Source organism: Dermacentor variabilis, chromosome 2, assembly GCF_050947875.1.
Source record: "Dermacentor variabilis isolate Ectoservices chromosome 2, ASM5094787v1, whole genome shotgun sequence".
NCBI lineage: Eukaryota > Metazoa > Arthropoda > Arachnida > Ixodida > Ixodidae > Dermacentor > Dermacentor variabilis.
This window is the reverse complement of record NC_134569.1, coordinates 134,880,602-134,901,464: the sequence shown is the minus strand read 5'-3', so window position 1 is coordinate 134,901,464 and position 20,863 is coordinate 134,880,602. Positions and strand designations below refer to the sequence as shown.

General features: G+C 51.6%; 2 protein-coding genes across 5 annotated transcripts in view; one reads left to right on the top strand and one right to left on the bottom strand.

Moving 5' to 3' along the window:
• The window catches only part of Ptpmeg (protein tyrosine phosphatase Meg), a 323,767-nt gene that overhangs the window by 247,405 nt on the left and 55,499 nt on the right, over positions 1–20,863 (bottom strand). The window lies entirely within an intron of this gene.
• LOC142570454 (uncharacterized) lies at positions 5,264–7,684 on the top strand. The gene has a single exon (XM_075678839.1). The coding sequence runs from the start codon at positions 5,264–5,266 to the stop codon at positions 7,682–7,684; it is 2,421 nt and encodes an 806-aa protein (XP_075534954.1).

Below are 20,863 nucleotides of genomic sequence, written 5' to 3'. Positions count from 1 at the left end.
GTTTGGCGGACAATGAGATGATGGGCAGCTGCCTCGTTCGCTTTAGCTAATGTTCGCAGGAACACTATGAACGCAGACATTCCTGTCGCCGAATACCCGAGTCAAGTACAACCGGCGCGGCATCGACGTTTGTACTTGTATGTATGTATGTATGTATGTATGTATGTATGTATGTATGTATGTATGTATGTATGTATGTATGTATGTATGTATGTATGTATGTATGTATGTATGTATGTATGTATGTATGTATGTATGTATGTATGTATGTATGTATACGCCAGCTGCTGACAGGCGAAAAAAGCATCACGACACCGTACGTTCCGAGCCGCCATTTGTTCCAGACCCTGTTGTGGTCGCGCCGCTGGCACGACCTGTTGGGAACTCGGCGCTGACGCCCGTTGTTGCACCTGGGTCGCAAGCCCCAAGGGTAGCGTTGGCCTGGCGGCCTGGGGTACAACTGGAAGCATCCGAAGGTCCCGGCAAAGCACGAGTCGACTGGTAACAACAAAACAACTTGTTTATTCTAACATCGCAAAGAGTTGGCGGTCAGGTTGACCGAAGTAGAGAGACGGGAGTGCACTTTACTCAACAGAAGAAATCGGAGCCCTCCTCTGGCGTCCGGGGGCAGCTGTTTTTATACTCTCGCAGTTGAGGGCAAGAAGGAACCCCTCAATAGACGAGCACGTGACTGAACAATGGGATAAGGTGACGCATACTGTCGTGTCGCCGGAGAAGGTGACTCACACTGTCGTATCGCCGCCGGTCGGGCACAATGGGGAGGAGAAGGTGACTCCTACTGTCGTATCGCCGCCGGTCGGGCACAATGGGGAGGAGAAGGTGACTCCTACGTCGTATCGCCGCCGGTCGGGCACAAGGAGGAGAAGGTGACCCCTACTGTCGTGTCGCCGCCGGTCGGGCACAATGGCACATACACTCACACACGCACATGAAGACACGTGGCATCGGAACATGCCTGGACGCGCTTGGCGGGGAGGCGTAGCGGCGACGCCGAACGGGCCAAAATGTCTGCCGCTTTGTTGCAGTCGCGCCGGCTAAACCGCGCGTCGTAGGCGAAACGTAACAGACCGCCCCGCCGGGGGAAGGAGATCCCGATGGACAGGGGACTGCATCCGCTGTCCGGAGGGATGTCGCTCGATGATGCTCATAACCGAAGTCGGGCGTCCCTCGACGTTTCTTGAGCGCAGCGCACAGAGAAGGCCTCGTTCTCTCGTTCAGGTTCGCACGGGACACTGCAAAGTGACTTCGGGAGAGTTCACATTTTTGTTCTCGTTCCCGGCAAGCGTTAGAACTACGCTGAAACTCAACCGCTCAGTCAGCAAGCACGGCACAACCCTCACTAAGCCCTGCCAGGCTCTTTCCCCTTTTATACCACTGCCTAGTTCCTTACAGTAGTCTAGCATCACTCAGAACGCGTCCACAAATTGGAAAATTGCACTAGAAAGCATATCATCACTTTGAAACACTAAACAAAAGCAATATGTTAAAAAATCGTGCCTCAGGAAGAAAAACATCAGTAACAAACAATTTTGAGGCTGATTCCTACGTTAGGGGCTTCGACTTAAGCCATCGGCGTTACCGTTGAGACTCCCCTTTTTGTAACGCACCTCAAAGGAATATTGTTGCAAAGCGAGGCTCCAGCGCAGGAGGCGGCCATTTTTGGGAGAGATGGTCTGCAGCCATTGGAGAGGGCAGTGATCCGTCTCAATGATAAACCTCGAGCCGGCTAGATAGCATGACAATTTCTGAACGGCCCACACGAGACACGCACACTCTTTCTCGGTGGCGCTATACGCCTGCTCACGACTGGTCAGCTTACGACTAGCATACAGGACGGGGTGTTCTACTTCTCCATTTTCCCGTTGGCACAGTACAACGCCCATGCCTCGCTCACTAGCATCGCACTGAACAACGAACCCTTTTGTATAGTCTGGCGATCGTAGCACAGGCTGGCTTGTTAGGGCACTCTTTAGGGCGCTAAAAGCTCTTTCCTTTGTTTCGTCCCAGACGACTGTTTGAGGCTCTGTTTTTCTTAGAGCATCCGTCAGGGGAAGAGAGCCGCCAGGGGGCCAGGGAGTGCGGACGTGGTTCAAGTCGGCTCCGTGGAAAGTTGCTTTGTCTGGTGGAAACAGTGCCGATTTATAGAAATAAGTGATGTGATCGCCTATCGGAAGACCCAAGGATCACCTGGATTACAATTTTATGACTGTAAGTGGACTTTTGGATGTTTTACGGCCACTTTTATGTCGACCGCGTCTCCCACCTAGCTAAGGGTAAAGCTAGCGTTGAACAAACGCGGCGGCTCGGCGGCAGCCGAAGCCCCCGGCACCCGCTTCGGAACCCCGCTGTGGAGGCACGAGGACCATGGAGGTCACCGTAGAGGGTACAGAAATTACCCCCGAAGAACTGAGAACAGCGGATTGGATCACGAAAGTGGGAAAACATGTCAAGGAGCTGCAGGACCTTGCGAGAGGCGAACGGCGAGAAAGCCAAAACAACGGCGAGCGGACGGAACGCGGAACCGCGTTCGGGGAAGGCAAGAAGGCGGCAGCGGCGAACGCCGCGTATAAGCAGCTGGGACAGAAGATCGCGGAGCGTTCAATTGCGTCGCACCTTCCGCGATTACCGCCGAACGACTACAAGATCATCCTTCGGCCGAAGAACGGGCTGGCGCTCGCAAAAGTTCCGACTACCAGGCTGAGTGCGGCGGTGCGCATGGCAGCGCAAATTCCCTGGGTTAAGGGACAAGAAAAGGACGTGCTTATTGTTAACGACAAGCAAGGCACCCTGATTTTCAGCACCCCAGACATGGACACTGTCTGGAAGGTGACCAAGGTTAAGTCTATCAAGATAGAAAACAAGGACTACGAAGTCACGGCGTACCTCGCTCCGCACGAAGACAACGGGCGGGGTGTGGTGCACGGCATCGACCCGAGATTGACAATAGAGGAACTGACTGAGGCCTTCGGTAACCCGAGGAACCCGCCGATACTTGGAGTCAGGAAGATGGGCAACTCCAGCTCGGCAATCGTCACCTTCAAAAACGAGACAGTGCCGAGGTGGATGTACTGTTATGGCGTACCTCTGAAGTGTGTGCTCTACAAGAAACGCTACGAGGTGTGCTACCAGTGTGGTGAGCTAGGACACAGATCGGACGTATGTGTCAGCGAACAAGTTCAATGTCGGGGATGCGGAATGACGTCTCCACCTGAGGATCACGCATGTAAGCCCAAGTGTAAGTTGTGCGGCAAAGGTCATTTAACGGCAGACCGGCAATGCAAGGAAGCTTTCAGGACCCCTTATACCATAAAGAAGAGGCAATGGCAGGCCAAGCTGCGCTTGGAGGAGGAAGAGCGGAAGGCGAAGGAGGCTGAAGTAGGAAGGAGCAGATGGGAAAAGAATCAAGGCAGATCCAGGAGTCCGTCAAGACAGCGGAGCATGTCGAGAGGGAGGTCGGATTCCTTTCCGCGACTGCCGCAACGGCAGGAAGGGGAGACGCAACAGAAGGCCGGGCGCGGGAATACGGGGACCTCCGGCAGCGCTGACGTCAACAATCCAGCGAGATCCACGTCTCCGAACAGAAAGGTGGGTTGGGCAGGCAGGGCCTCCCAGGATAAACGCGATGAGGAAATGTTTCAGATTAAGGAAGAGAATCGCATGCTTAAAGAACAGCTAGCCGCCATTAATAGGCAAATGGAGGAGCTTAAGATAGCGCTTAAGCCTAATTCAGCACATGTTAAACAACTGCAAGTGTCGCAAAAGCCAAATACAGAAGGATCAGATGAGCAGATAGCGTCTCCGCCTCCTGCTAAAAAGAGGGCGAAGGAAATGGAGAAGCACGTGATAGATAAGGACATAGAGGCAGTGATAGACATTAAGATAGCGAAACTGGAGGAAAAATTTGAGACCAAGTCTGGTCAGGACGATGAATGGCGCAAGGCCTTCGAGGAACGCATGTTGGGGATGTTCCAAAATCTGACACAGCAGTTGCATCAGCGAGATAACAATCTCACAGAGCGACTGCATCAGAGGGATAACAAACTCACTGAAGAACTTAAGGCAGAATTTGCGAAGAGAGACCGGGCATATGAGCAGCTCACCCAGCAAGTATTAGGAACTCAGCTAGTTGGCAGTCATGGCTCACAGATCCAGTAAAAACACCGTTTGGCAATGGAACTGTAGAGGCTTCACGCGCAAGCGTGCGGTCCTACAGGAATTCCTGAGGAACGGGGATCGACCGGAGCTAATTGCACTACAGGAATGCGGCAGAAAGGCAAAATTGTCGGGGTACAAATCCTATCTAGGCGAAGGCGAAAGCACGCAGGTGGCCGCCCTAATCAGGCGCAACGTCACGGCGGTGCAGCATGACACCGGGAATGCACAAATCGACCACGTCCTCGTAGAACTGATACCGCGAAGAAAGAAAGACTGTAGCTTGTTTGTATTAAATGTGTACAGCTCTCCCAGACAAAGAAAATGCGACTTCGGGGATCTCTTCGCGACGACGCTACGTAAAATTAAGAACAACCCGCTGTTGATCGTGGGGGACTTTAACGCTCACCACACGGCATGGGGATATAAGCAGACTTCGATCAAAGGTAGGAAATTGTGGGACGACATACAAACTCATAATCTGGATTTAATAACCGACCCGATGCAGCCTACGAGGAAGGGAAATAGTGTCGCGTGTGATACGACACCCGATCTCACCTTGACGGGGAACGGCACTAAAGCCACGTGGTGCAATACAAACGAAGACTTAGGCAGCGATCACAAAATCATAGAAGTGGTGGTAGAAGGAGGCCCGACAACCTCCCGGAAAAGGAGGGTGGAGGCCGTAAATTGGGACTCTTTCAGGGCACTCAGGGGAGACCCGGCTCCCATCTCTAATATTGCAGAGTGGAGCGATGGCGTAGTGCGCACTGTTAAAGAGGCCACCGAAGTGGTGGAAACTGAGGGGGACAGCGAAGCGGTAGACAGGAGATTAGTTAATCTCTGGAGGAAAAAGAAAAGGCTGGAGGACCGACTTCAACAGAAGAGATGGGATCGAAATATCAGGAAACAGATAGCGGCTTTAAACAAGGAAATTGAAGAGCACGCAATCACGCTCACGAAGCAAAATTTGGGGAACGTCTGCGATCAGATGGAGAGGAATATGAGTACCGCGGGGACGTGGCGACTTCTTCGCCACCTCTTAGATCCGGATAGCACAAAGTCAGCGTCCAAACAACAGCTGGAAAGAATGGCACATCAGTTTGATGGCACTAAGAAGGAACTCTTAGAAGTAGTTAGGAATAGGTACATCAATCCCGCTGGACCTGAACCCCTCCCGGACTACGGAGGGGGAGAGAATTCGGAATTAGACGCCCCCATCACCCTGGCTGAGGTCAGAGCGGAGATTAATCGGCTACGGACTAAGTCAGCGGCAGGGCCGGACAGAGTGAGCAACAAAATGCTCCGTAATTTAGACGACAGCTCAATCACCAACCTCGCAACGTACATGCAGGAGTGCTGGGAGAAGGGGACGATACCGCAGGAGTGGAAACTCGCCAACCTCATTTTCATTCCCAAGCCGGGTAAAAAACTAGGCTTCGAGAACCTCAGGCCTATATCGCTCGCCTCGTGTGTGGGTAAGCTTATGGAGCACGTTGTTCTGACGCGGCTCAATAGGTACATGGAGGAAAATGGATTGTATCCGGACACCATGATCGGTTTTCGACCAAAGCTGTCGGCATGCGACGTGATGCTGCAGCTCAAAGACCAAATTATAGATAAGCAAACGCGAGACACGAAAGTGATTGTGGGGTTAGATGTGGCAAAGGCATTCGACAACGTGAGGCACGCGTCCATCTTGGAGAATTTGAACTCACTCAATGTCGGGAAGAGAGTGTACGATTACATCAAGGACTTTCTTACCAACAGGAAAGCCACTCTCAAGATAGGGGAAGAATCTATAAAGAGCATTGACCTGGGTAACGTGGGGACGCCGCAGGGCTCGGTTTTATCACCTACCCTCTTCAACATTGCTATGTTGAAACTCCCTGAACGGTTGGGGGAAATTGAGAATCTAAACCACACCATATACGCGGATGACTTAACACTATGGATAAACAAGGGCAGTGATGGGCAAATTGAAAGCTCCCTGCAAAATGCAATTGACATTATCGAGGAGTACCTGAAACCCAAAGGACTTAAATGTTCGGCCGAAAAGTCGGAAGTGCTGTTCCTGATGCCCCCCGGAAAACGGCGGCTTCACCAAAAGCGTGAGGCGGGCATACACCTGTACGTCAACGGCGCCGAGATCCCTGCGGTCGACAGTATCCGCGTCCTCGGGCTGAGGATTCAGGCCAACCGGAAAAATTATGAAACGCTTGCTAGGTTAGAAGCCAGTTCAAATCAAACGTGTCGTCTTATCAGACGAATAGCGAACAGGCACGCTGGGATGAAGGAGGCGAATCTCCTGAGGCTAGCACAAGCCTTCGTAATCAGTAGGATAGTGTACGTGGCACCCTACCTCAAGCTCAGTTCTGTAGAACGGAACAAGCTCGAAATCATTATTAGGAAAAGTGTCAAGGTCGCGCTCGGACTCCCCCCGAACACGCCCACCGGCAAACTTATGAAGCTGGGTGTGTCGAACACTCTCGAGGAACTGATTGAGGCTGCCGTTACCGCGCAGCACCAAAGGCTACTTGGATCTAAAACAGGCAGGAAAATTCTAGAGAAATTAGGCTACGAGCCCAAACATGAGCAAGTGCGCTCAGGCGACATACCCAGACATATCAGGGACAAGATAAAAATACCTCCGCTACCCAGAAACATGAACCCTGCCTTTCACGACGGCAGGCGTAAAGACAGGGCAGAGGCATTACAAGCTAGATACACTTGTCGACAGGACGTCCTATATACGGACGCTGCGGAATATGAAAGCAAAGCGGCACACGCGGCCGTGGCGGTTAGAGAAGACGGAACACCGGTGGCGTGCTGCACAGTCAGTGGCGTCGAGACGGTTGAAGCTGAGGAAGTAGCCATAGCCTTGGCCCTCAGCCAAAGGGGGGTAAATGTGGTCATCAGCGACTCCAAAAACGCTGTGAGAAATTACGAATCGGGGAGGGTGACGGAAACTGCCATCCGTATATTAAACAGGGAAGGAGGACCCAGGCAGCTTGTTCTGCTCGTTTGGGCACCAGCTCACCAGGGACTTAGAGGGAACGAGGAGGCTCATTCGGTCGCCCGAGGTCTCACTTACCGGTCGACCCCCGGAAGCTCCCAAACCACCGAAACTATAAACAGAAGAGAGGATATGCGCGCATACCAGGAAATCATAGCATACTACAGACTAAATCGCCAAATTTACCCGGGAGCGGACAGAACGCTCAGCAAGAAAGATGAGGTTATGTGGAGGAAATTACAGATGGGGGTTTTTCCAAACCCCGTACTCTACAGCAAGTGGCATCCAGGAGTATTCAGTTCAAAGTGCAAATTCTGTGATGAGGCAGCAAATCTGGTTCACATGGTGTGGACATGTCCGGCTAAGAATGATAGCTCGCGCACTTTAGAATCCTGGGAGGCTTTGCTCCGCAGCCCAGACCCCAACGTCCAGCGGGACCTCATCGGTCAAGCCCTTGCTGCTGCTGTGTCTCACGGTATTCCGGCCGACGGCTAGGGGCGACGGGGGAGAAGCATTTCTCTCCTGACGTTCATTGACGGGTGTTTTTAATAAAGTTCTTCCTCCTCCTCCTCCATCCGTCAGGGGAGCCGCGATATCAGAGTACCTGGCGATGTACCTCTGATAGTAGCCGGCGACACCTAAGAACGATCGAATATCGGTCTTCGTGCGCGGTTGCGGGAAGTCTCGCACAGCGGCCACCTTTATTTCAGAGGGGCGGCGACGACCCTGACCAATCACGTGACCGAGGTAGACAACCTCGGCCTGTGCTAACTGGCACTTAGGAGCCTTGACTGTCAAGCCCGCTTCGCGCAGGCGGGTTAGCACTGCCCGCAAGTGTGCCATATGCTCAGACCAGGATGCGGAGAATATCGCTACGTCGTCTAGATACGGTAAAGCGAATTCTTGTTGTCCCCGCAACACTTTATCCATGAGGCTTGAAAAACAGTATGGCGCGTTCTCCAAACCAAAACTCAACACTTTAGGTCGGAATGTTCCCATTGGTGAAATGAACGCCGCATACCTACTAGCCTCTTCTGTAAGTGGAACCTGCCAATAACCCCTGACAAGATCTAGGGTGGAAATAAACTGAGCGCTACTAACTTTCTCAAGGCGTTCCTCGATGTTAGGGATCGGATAAATTTGATCCTTAGTGATGGAATTAAGCCTGCGGTAGTCGACGCAAGGACGAGGTTCCTTGCCCGGTACCTCAACTAAAATCAAAGGGGAGGTATAATCACTCTCACCTGCCTCAATAACACCGAGCTGTAGCATTTTCTTTACCTCAGCCTCCATAATATCGCTCTGGCGGGGTGACACCCGGTACGCCTTGGATCGTACTGGCTCTGGGGAGGTAAGTTCTATATCATGAGTAAGTACAGAAGTCCTACCAGGCCTCTCAGAGAACAGACCTTGAAACTCTTGTAAGAGCTGGTGTAGTTCGGTTTTCTGCTCACGCGACAGCGATGCTCCACTGACTAAGTCACTAATGACTTGACCGGTGTCTTCCCTGTTCGTCACTGAGCCTAGTCCCGGAAGCTCGACCGGAAGCTCTTCAGGAACGTTTACCATCATGCACACCACCGCTTCCCGTTGTTTATAGGGTTTGAGCAGATTACAGTGGTAAACTTGCTGTGCTTTCCGCTTTCCTGGCAGACTCACCACGTAGTTAACGTCCGACAGTTTCTGGACAATTCGTGCTGGGCCCTCCCACTGCACGTCTAGTTTGTTGTTTAGCGATGTGCGCAATATCATGACCTCATCGCCCACCTCAAAACGACGGGCCCTGGCTGTCCGATCATAATAAACCTTGGCCCTCTGCTGGGCCTTTGCCATTGCTTCACCTGACAACTCCTGTGCCCTTCTTAAGCGTTCGAGGAGCTTAAGCACGTACTCCCCCACGACTGGGTCGTCGCCCCTGCCTTCCCACGATTCTCGAAGCATGCGAAGCGGAGACCGAAGCGAGCGACCGTACACCAGCTCAGCTGGCGAAAACCCCGTAGCCGCATGCGGCGCGGTCCTTAATGCAAACATCACCCCAGGCAGACACAGCTCCCAGTCAGTTCGATGTTCAAAACACAAGGCTCTCAACACGCGCTTCATGACGGAGTGGAGCTTCTCAACGGAATTCGACTGTGGGTGGTACACTGAGCTGTGTAACAGCTTTACCCCACACCTTTCGAGAAAAGTTGTCGTCAAAGCGCTAGTAAACACTGTGCCCTGATCTGATTGGATTTCCGCAGGAAAACCAACTCGCGCAAATATGGACAGTAGTGCATTGACTATCTCAACTGAGCTGAGTTCTTTAAGCGGCACTGCTTCAGGGAACTTTGTCGCTGGGCAGATCACAGTCAAAATGTGTCTGTACCCCGTGGCTGTTACCGGCAGAGGTCCCACTGTATCAATAACGAGCCGTCTAAAAGGCTCCGTAATGATAGGTACCAACTTCAACGGCGCCCTCGATTTGTTCCCTGGTTTGCCCACCCGCTGACAGGTGTCACATGTCCTCACGAAATGGTCTGCGTCCCGAAAACACCCTGGCCAATAGTACTCTTGCAAGAGACGGTCCTTAGTTTTCTTAACTCCAAGGTGTCCGGACCACGAACCCCCATGCGTCAAGCGCAACAGATCCTGACGATAGCATTGAGGAACGATCAGCTGATCGAACTCCACTCCTCTGCGGTCTAGATACTTCCGGTACAGGACTCCACCTCTTTCCACAAAACGCGCATTTTTCCTGGCGATACCTTCCTTGACATTGCAGCGTATGTTTTCTAGGCTACCATCCTTCTTTTGCTCGGCTATCAAAGCCGACCGGCTGACTTTTAGCAACCTATCAAGTCCGTCTGACGTAGGCGCGATGAGCAAATCTGCAGATAGCTCTTCTAACTTTCCCGCATCGGTAATTTCCTCTCCGGTATCTGGTGCCTTTAACGTTACAGACTCAATTTTATTCAGTTCAGGCGTGCTCTGAATATCGGCTTGCTGCGCCTCTGACCCTTTTTCATTGTTTGATAACGTCGGCCCCGCAACTACCGCCTTTGCAGCGAGCTCCCGAACCGTCGATCTGGTTAAGGCCTGAACGCTAGCCTCACCAAACAAAAGCCCCTTCTCGCGCAGGAGGTGATCGGACCTGTTCGAAAATAGGTACGGGTACTGAGGTGGCAGCATAGATGACACTGCGGCCTCCGTCTCAAGCGCTCCGAAAGGTCCTTCGATAAGCACTTTTGCTACCGGCAGACACACGCTATGAGCTTCCACGGCTTGCTTGATCCATGCGCACTCGCCCGTGAACATATGGGGTTCTACGTAAGACGGGTGAACTACATCCATCGTAGCTGCGGAATCGCGAAGCACTCAGCACTCTTTCCCGTTCACGAGGAGGTCTCGCATGTAAGGCTCGAGAAGCTTCATGTTCTCGTCAGTGCTGCATAATGAAAAAAACACAACTTTTGGTGTTGTTTCCGGACACTGCGCCGAAAAGTGACCCGGCTTCTGGCACGTTTAACACACGCGCGCTTGCCTCGTCTCGAACCGCTTTCTGTCCGGACACTGCGCCGAAAAGTGACCCGGCTTCTGGCACGTGTAACACACGCGCGCTTGTCTCATCTCGAACCGCTTTCTGCGTTCGGCTTCGGCTGCCGCCGTCTCCTTACGTTCTGTCGGACTGCTTTCACTCGCATCCGCACTACGTGTGTTCCCCTTTGCTCTCATGGGTGTGAACTTTGGCCTTTCAAACTTCGAGCCAAATTCACCCTTTTGACCGTCCTTAGCTCCGCGAGCCCGACGCGTCACAAACTCCTCGGCTAGCTCAGCGGCTCTAGCTACCGTACTAACGTCTGGCCTATCCAAGACCCAGTACCGCACGTTCTCAGGTAACCGACTATAAAACTGTTCTAGCCCAAAACACTGCAGAACTTTATCGTGGTCACCGAACGCTTTCTCTTCTTTGAGCCACTCCTGCATGTTTGACATAAGCTTGTACGCAAACTCTGTGTATGACTCACTTCTGCTTTTCTCATTTTCCCGAAACTTCCGACGGAACGCCTCCGCTGACAGCCGGTACTTTTTTAGCAGACTCGATTTCACTTTGTCGAAATCCTCTGCCTCCTCTCTATCCAAGCGAGCGACTACGTCGGCCGCCTCGCCGGGTAACAAAGTGAGCAAGCGCTGTGGCCACGTTTCCCGAGAGAACCCCTGCTTCTCGCACGTTCGCTCAAAGTTAACCAGGAACAAACCAATGTCCTCTCCAAGCTTAAACGGCCGCATCAGGTCAGTCATTTTGAACAATACTCGTTCTCCTGCACCGTGTGCCTGACTTCCATTACGAGCGCGTTCCATCTCTACCTCGAGACGCTTCATTTCCAAAGCGTGTTCGCGCTCTTCTTTTTCTTTCTGCTCTTTAAGTTCGCGCTCCTGTTTCTCTTTTTGCTCTTTAAGTTCGCGCTCCTGTCTTTTTGACCTCTCCTCAATAGTCTCAAGGCATTCCGACAGCTCGTCATCCTCAGCCTCTAACTCAAGAATAGCCTTTAGCAGTTCTGGTTTTCTGAGTTTGTCTGAGACATCCAGACCCAACTCTCTTGCAAGCTCCAACAATTTCGGTTTGCGCAACGACTTCAAATCCATGGCTGCTCTGAATGCTGCTTTCTCTACTGCCTATTATTGTCTTGCCGCAAACTAACCCGGCAGCAACGACAACCACAATTACCAGCTCTGTTTCTGACACTAACAAAAGCCTGGCAAAGCTCAGAAGAAGAAAGTCCCGCACTCACCAAACCTCGCAGCCAAGAGTTCAGCGCAGTCGTTCCGCTGCAGGCAACCAGTCATCACACAGGGCTCGTTGCACTGCTCCCGGATCGTTGTTGAGCTGCTCAGCATACAGTCAACTGCATATCTTCGCTGCTGGCCTCCATTGTCGCGATCTCACCGCTGGCAGACAGTTGTTTGAATCCCACCGATGGCACCGGTTGTTGTGGTCGCGCCGCTGGCACGACCTGTTGGGAACTCGGCGCTGACGCCCGTTGTTGCACCTGGGTCGCAAGCCCCAAGGGTAGCGTTGGCCTGGCGGCCTGGGGTACAACTGGAAGCATCCGAAGGTCCCGGCAAAGCACGAGTCGACTGGTAACAACAAAACAACTTGTTTATTCTAACATCGCAAAGAGTTGGCGGTCAGGTTGACCGAAGTAGAGAGACGGGAGTGCACTTTACTCAACAGAAGAAATCGGAGCCCTCCTCTGGCGTCCGGGGGCAGCTGTTTTTATACTCTCGCAGTTGAGGGCAAGAAGGAACCCCTCAATAGACGAGCACGTGACTGTACAATGGGATAAGGTGACGCATACTGTCGTGTCGCCGGAGAAGGTGACTCACACTGTCGTATCGCCGCCGGTCGGGCACAATGGGGAGGAGAAGGTGACTCCTACTGTCGTATCGCCGCCGGTCGGGCACAATGGGGAGGAGAAGGTGACTCCTACTGTCGTATCGCCGCCGGTCGGGCACAAGGAGAAGGTGACCCCTACTGTCGTGTCGCCGCCGGTCGGGCACAATGGCACATACACTCACACACGCACATGAAGACACGTGGCATCGGAACATGCCTGGACGAGCTTGGCGGGGAGGCGTAGCGGCGACGCCGAACGGGCCAAAATGTCTGCCGCTTTGTTGCAGTCGCGCCGGCTAAACCGCGCGTCGTAGGCGAAACGTAACAACCCGTACCTGCAGCCACGCAGTGAACAGCGCCGAAATAGCTGCGACAAGGTTCAGTACTAAGACGAACGCAACAGCCGTCATTCTTCCCACGGTAGCCCTTCTGGAGAAGCCATGGCTGCGCTCCAGCTCCGTGTCCCCTTGCTCGTTTCACATCGCTGCTGCTCTTCAATTTCCGCTGCAGTGTTGCGACAGCGTGCCTACTAACACCTTTACGAATACCTTCCGGGCTCTCACTGAGAAAACGACATATCTGTGTCTTGGCTGATCCGAAAGCGAAAAGTAAAAATTGCAGGTGAGCTATATGGACGAAAGCATAACCTCCGTTTATATATTTATTTATTTATTTATTTATTTATTTACTTATTTATTGCAGCGATACACAGGTTTTGTAACATCGTGCGTAAATCCTTCATTTGCTAAAGAATAATTCTGGGGTTTTACGTGCCAAAATGCACGCAGCTGTGGGGGACTCAAAATAGTGGATTAATTTCGACCGCTACGTTCTTTAACGCGCACCCTATGCACGGAACACGGGCGTTTTTTTTTTTTTTCGTTTCGACACCCTCACAATGCGGCCACCGCAGGTGCAATTTGATCCGGCGTCCCTGGGCTTCGCTCATTTGCTAAAAGCCCAGGTGCACAAAAATGTGGTGACACCAGGAGTAACGTATGTAGTACCACAGCAAGTCAAACATAGCACACACTCGAACAAAAAAGTACCCGCCACTCCTCCTACAGACCGACCCATAAATCCACCAATGCGTGAAGATAGGGCTTGAAGCAAGCGGAAACGAAGTCGAGCTCTGAAAAGAGGTCGCAAAACGCAACTAGAGATTGAAGCCGCGACGGTGATTAAAGAATCGGTAAACGACAAGAGTGGACCAAAGTGAAACCCCAACGCTCTACACAAAGGTGGTCACTAGCTGTAACAAGAACTCTGCGCGCAAAACTGCGTGAAAGAGGTCCCGCGAATACACGCAAGATTGCCGCGCGACTGGCCGCTCGAGGCACTTTGCGCGTATTCGCGGGCTTCCTTCACACTCGGAAAAAAAAAAAAAAGAAAAACACTTTTATGTAGCACGCACTGAGCAACATAAAGCTGTATCGGCAGTTTTCTCAATGGCACTTTTCATCTAATTACAACACTTGGGAAGTTAATCACTTAATAATTCAGGCTAATTACGTAATTAGACGCAATACAAAAAAAATAATCTGAGATAAGTGCAATGGCATCATTACTCTGGATCATATGCCTTGGCAGTGTGCTGTGGCTTTCACAGACTGTGACAAGTAAGGAGACTGGTGGCGACGAGTACTTCACAGCGGAGTTCTTGTAGATCAAGTACAGGCCGTCCAGAAGGCCCCCGATACGGCGGTAAGGTTAAACATTACTGTCCCTACGTGGGAGCCGCCTGCGTCAACCTAAGGGTTGATCTTCAGGACGTGAATAAAGTTCATCATACCAGACCATAGTATCTCCAAGCGACGGCAAACAACAGTAGCTTGGCTCTGTCCAGATACGTGGCATTTGAATATGTTTATATCTCGGTGCATGACAGTTGGGACTCCCTGTATAGTGCTATAGGTCGTCTTCCGGGTATGAGCTCGTCGTTAAACTATTATAAGCCACGAGACTAATCAAAACTTAGAGGATCTCCTGCGTGTTTAGTACATACTATACAACCAAAGTACTCTATTACATCCCCATACTTTGGTTCTCTAAATTTCTACGAAAGCATCAGCAACGGTCTCCATTGCACGAATCAGCTATATGTCACTGTTCTTGTGTGCTGAGGGGTCGTGAAGTTCGCCGAGGGAAATTCGACAACTATTGCGACACAGCGAGGCGCTCGAATACAAAGCTCCACGACATTTACGGCCCACGCAGATATTTCGTGTCGCACGCTTACAGCTAATTCAACGTGTAAACCAGCAGGGCGATTCAAGTGCACTCGCGTCCATTGTACGGTAATCCAGCATGTTTTTTTCCTCAAGTGAGCCCTGACCAATGACAGCATGAAAGGGTGCACCTAAACACCACGGTTCTATTATTTTTATTATTTTTTTTCAAACGTTCCTGTGGCTTTGTTTATAACGCTTTATCTGCGTTCGCTGTCCTCAATTTACAAGTAATCTATACTTTTCCGAATGCACAAGGCTCCGCGAACGCGCATAATATCGCTACTAATTGCAGCGGTTCAGCCTGTCGAGTCGGCCAAATCGAAATGCGCCAAGAGTTTCAACGCGATTTGCCCATGAGAAATTCACAAGGGTGTTATATGCCGCTCGTCGATGCATGCGTCCGCAGTTTAATAGCCGCAGCTGGCTGGGAAATTTTCCTAGGTCGGTACCCTTGCAGGCCGTTCCTAGCACCATGCATCTTTGCCGTCCTTCAGTGGAGTAATCTGCAGTGACACGTTTGTGCAAAATTTGGACGGTCCGCTTAACTTCAGTTGACAACCACGTTCGGATTATTGTGTTTGCCGCCTTTTCTTATTTCTATCTCTCTATTTTTTAATAGTTCTTGCCTTGGTGTGCGCGGATGTTCATTCATATGTCTGTTTGCTTTCTCACAGTTGGTCACGTTAGCGACTTTTATACGAATCCTAAAACAGCGTACTTCTGCACACAGGTTCAGGGCACACAGTGCTTGTCCTTTTCGTTCTTAACTCGTGTCTAAGCTTTTTTTTTTTCTTTTTGCACTAGGGAACATGCACTTTCTTGTCTACGCCTTCCTTAGCTCACCGTATACGTCTGCGCCACCTACAGAGAGGGATCTCCACCGATGAAGAGACGACTGATTGAAAACCGGAAAGGTTCGAGCGCCCTCGACGAACACGGCTCACCGACCGCGTCGCATCCAGACGAACCGGAACCGCCAGTCACACGACGCCTCGTCCTTTTGTCTTTCGCCGTCCCTCTTCGCATTCGCGTCGCGCCGGCGACGTATCGCTCGGCGGATGGGGACAACAAGGGCTTCCCGAGGCAGACACAGCGAGCAGAAGGAAGAGGGCACACGCATTAAAGCGTGTCGACGGGGCGCGTGGACGCGGGAGTCCGTCACCGCGGCCACGGCGACGCGCGTAGCAACAGCGCAAGCGCACTCGTCGCCAGGCCGTCCAACAACCTTGAAACCCTGCTGTTGCCACTGCTGCTGCTGCTGCAACGCCGTAACACAGCAACATGCAAGGAGGTTTCAGAAAGAAAGACAGGAACTTCTGGAGTTATGAAAGTGAAGCCAGGCAGCCGCCATCCTATGTACTCCGGGTACAAAAAAAGACGCGAGGCCATACAGTGGGGAAAAGGAAGCACTTTCTTCGAACTTCCTGCATGCTTAAAGTGGTTATATAATAGACAAACTCGCCGTAGAGGTCCCATACGCAACGTATGTCTTTGTGTCACTGGTTTTTAGCATGAAACGTGAAATTTTACGCCGTTTCGTGGTGTGCATTTCATAGATCATGATAAGGTTACTCGGGAAAGAAGAAAAAAAGACCTCATGTAGAAACAACCGGCCTTTATTTTACATTCAGCCTGGCCCCCATGTTAATTAGCAGAAGAAAAAAATTTACCACGAGGGGACTCCACGCTGGCACGGCTTTCTCTCAGAAGTGACGCAGGGCTAAGCGCAGGCATCACCCCGGATGCTGAGCTGCGGGGGTTGTCAGCTGTCGTGGAGGCCGCGACCATGCCAAATCCAAACGAAAGAAATCTGCTCACTCGAACACATAGTCAGGCTGCATGCGGGGCACTCGCAGCCATAAACGTTTCCGCGGCACTACGCTCGACATTAGAGAGTTTTAGGTTAGGGGATGCAAGCGGCTTGCGGGTCGCAAGAACTAGGGGCCACGGTACTGCGCATGCGCAGACCCTTACATCTGGGTCTGCACATGCGCAGTACCGTCGCCCCTAGTTCTTCCGCACGCAAGCCGTTTGCGTCATCTAACCTAAAACTCTCTACTAACAACGCACCTCAACGCACACCCTAACATTATAGTGTACAGATTCAGTAGATTCCGCGTCACACAGGGATCAGGGGGAACGAAGTGGTACGTGCCATCACATCACGCGCAAATTTATTGGGCCCTACCCTCTGGTGGCCTGACGCACTGAATCTAAATGAGCATACGTCGCCTTCGCGCGGGCAGAAGGGCGCGAAATTTTTTTACGAAACTGCATGAAGCATCGACAAGCAGACAAACACACAGGAAGCGAAGAGAGGAGGTACGATGGAGGAGTGCGCAGTCGCACTCTGTCTTGCCCCCACACTTGCAGCACTACATAGAAGCTTTGCCTTCTTGCATGGCATGTGGCGGCTTCTCGGATAATGCGCACATTCTGTGGGAGTGTCCGGCGAGCCGTCCCGCTATGCAGGCGAGCCTTGCCAAACTCTCACCCACCCGTGGACCTGCGAAAGTGAGTGGCTGGTGGACTGCTCCTTCGACTACGTACAAGCCACGATCGCGCTCATCACGACGCTCGGCTAGGCAGACAATTAGAACAAAGCGGGTGAACCCAGGCGAACCAGGGCCGGGGTTACTGAATATTTTATCATCTCTCTCTCTCTCTCTCTCTCTCTCTCTCTCTCTCTCTCTCTCTCTCTCTCTCTCTCTCTCTCTCTCTCTCTCTCTCTCTCTCTCTCCTTGGCAACATCCCCTGCAAACGATATAGATCAGACGCATTTTAAAAAGCTAACCGCGGGTGTTTATGCGGCCTCTTCTCATCGCCCCTCGTACCCCCGATGCGCGCAGCCTGCAAAGCGATGACACAGCGGTCTGAACACGCACGAGCATACACACAATCCAGATTCCGAAGGACGATAGCACTCAAGCGGTTTGCGCATCATATTCGGGCACGCTCAAAAATCCAGGATATGTGAGTGAGTGAGTGAGTGAGTGAGTGAGTGAGTGAGTGAGTGAGTGAGTGAGTGAGTGAGTGAGTGAGTGAGTGAGTGAGTGAGTGAGTGAGTGAGTGAGTGAGTGAGTGAGTGAGTGAGTGAGTGAGCGAGCGAGCGAGCGAGTGAGTGAGTGAGTGAGTGAGTGAGTGAGTGAGTGAGTTCCGAACGCGGGGCTGTAACTGATGTCCCTCTAACCAGCAAATAAAAGTTCAAAATGTGAAATGTGCAAACATGCATGTAAACTCCCTGTAGCCAGATATTCACAACACCACGCGATTGCCTGCTTTTCTCTCTCTTCCGAGTAGCTTAAGAAGCCCTCCCCCCCCCCAAAAAAAAAGAGAAGATTATATGCCTCAAAGTTCAACAAGACGACAAAAGAACCCTGACAACCACGACAATATTTTTTTCCCCGCACGGTATGCAACTTGAACACACGTTGTTGTCTGCACACATCCACATAAGGCAGACATGCCATTACACTACTAATGATGAAGGCAAATTGACGGTCATTAAAGAAAAAAGCGAGAGGGGGGGGGGGGGTGTTAGGCGTTAATGAGCTAGGACAAGTGTACGAAAAGCTTCTCGCCCCGTCGTGAGCGCCAGTGGCGAAGCGAGGGAACCCGTGCGCACGGCGCATAGGCCCATCGACAATAGCAGCGGGTTCGTAAAGAAAGTGGGTGACCATGGGGGCGGCGAAGCGATAGCGAAAGCGCGTCTCCCCCTTTTCCGGCCCTTCCACTCCGGCCGCGCGACCAACGCCTCTTGACGAGCCTATATGCCGCAGCTTCCGACGCATCGAAAGTCGGCGGCCCCTATCAGCGCGTCCCGGATTGCCAGTGCGGCAGCGGGGGTCCGGAAAAGCCGATAAGGCGGGCACTCGAACCGCAGCTTGACCCGCGCTTGCACCAAGCATGCACACGGCACCTGGCTTTCCTGCGCAGCCCGTCGCAGGTACGGCGCTTGCGCAACGGCTTCACCTCGCAGCTTATAGCAAGGCACGCCGCTTCCGCCGCCTTTTGAAAGCCTCTCACGGTGCCGTGTGGCAGACTACGCGCCTATGCGACGTAAGCACGCATGGACGATAAGGAAGGAAGTGAAGCAAGGCACGGGACGTACTTGATTGGTTGAGATTTTTTTCCATCTAAAAGTACACGAAACCAGCGGAAAGTGGAAGGAGAACCAGTTGGAAATACCATTGACAAACATTAAATTAAATTATGGGGTTTTACGTGGCAAAACCACTTTCTGATTATGAAGCACGCCGTAGTGGAGGACTCCGGAAATTTCGACCACCTGGGTTTCTTTAACGTGCAGCTAAATCTAAGTACACGGGACGTTTTCGCATTTCGCCTCCATCGATATGCGGCCGCCGTGCACTGAGAAACGCTACTCGAGCCGCAGCTCTGCGCTGAGCTGCTGTACTCCAGTCTAAACAACAAAGAAGAGACTCGCCGTGGTTGTCGAGCGATGTCCAGTGGGTGTTCAGCGAAGCTGCGGAAAACCACCACTACAACTGCTGAGGGGGTGCGTGCAATGCCTTATTGCCCAATTCCTACTCCGGCGCATTATTCAGCCGAATGTGAACGTGCGGATTTCCCCTGCGCTGGAATTCCACGGCAATACGACCTGCGGCAGCACACCACCGCAGGTCGTATTGCCGTTTCGTTTTCCATTTGCCGCTCCTCGTATCCACGCTGCTCCTCGGCAGTCCTAACTATGCGCCGTTGCCTACCCATAGCAGTGCTACAACGGCAATGTAATCAGATGCTAGGCTGGTTCTTGCGAAAGGCCAATGACGTCACTCCCAATGTCGCAAGCTGCCGTCGCCGCGGCACCTTGCGCAACAGTAATCTTCAGCGGGAAACATTTGCGGGGAGCGCTAAGTGCTTCGCATTGTTAGCAGGAGCGCCTTATCATCAGTTATGAGGTTCGGATATTTGTTTTCTGCATGTTCTTTATTGAAACGAACGCCGTGCTGAATGCGGTGCGAGTGATACCAAAGACTCTAAAGACCTTTCGTTTGAATCGTTGCACGTTTCTTTATTTTTTTTATTTATTTTTTTTGTGAGGACACCGCCGCTAAGAAGTTCCGACCAACTAGAGGCTAACAGCTTTGCTCTAAAACGATGGCCATGTTGATAATGGTTTCCAACGGCACGCCCTTCGAAACGAGGCGGCGACGAATAGTCACCTAGCCTGCTTGAGCTAACAGCGTTTTATTACTGCATCTATTGCAGCCTAGCGTTTTTCATATCTGTGGTTTAAATTCATCTTCATTAAAACTTCCACCTCTCTATCGTAAACGAACCCAGCTCCATCTTTTCCCCTATCAACAATCAAACGTTTCTTGCTCGATCGCTGAACAATGAACGCTCCCTTCAGCTCACAACCCGAGCGCTTCTGGAAATGTTCGCTACATGTTCCTCGCTGGATGAATACCTTGGAACGCAATTAGAATGTGCCGAGTCGTCTGCACACTTTAGCTGCAACAGATACACGCTTCATCACGTTGCGAATTTAACTGCTCTGCGTAAAGCGAGTAATTTATTTGGCTTTGAAACATCTGCATATTACAAGTCACTGCTGTGCCCATTCTACGTAGATGGTTGGGCGATGTCACTCGGGCGAGCGATCTGCATGATTCGCTTTCCCACGTGACGTCATGTGCAATATTTCAATCCCGCCGCTCCACTAAGCTTCTCTTTAATGGCATATCTACGCAAAGTCATTTTGTGTACCTGTGAAAGTGAATATGCAAATACAATAAATTTCGACGTTCCTTCAAAACAATGGTACCGTTCCGGAACGTCTGCTGCCACTACTGGACCGAATTGGCCCACACAAGTGGACTGGTCAGTCTTCCCACTAATGGACAGAACTGGACCACCAATGGGCCTGGATAAGTCTTCCTACTACTGGACCCAACTGGCGAAAGCAAATCGTGCAAAAAAACAACAATCTGTAGTACACCGTGAAGTATCAATGAAGACCTTACGGCGGGTTAACGCACATCAAAGTCTGACTATATTACATACCTGTCAACTCTACCAAATTTTCCCTTAAAGTATGCCGAT

Excerpts from the sequence above, each read along its gene's own strand:
- LOC142570454 (XM_075678839.1), top strand. The coding sequence starts at position 5,264 with ATGGCACATCAGTTTGATGGCACTAAGAAGGAACTCTTAGAAGTAGTT.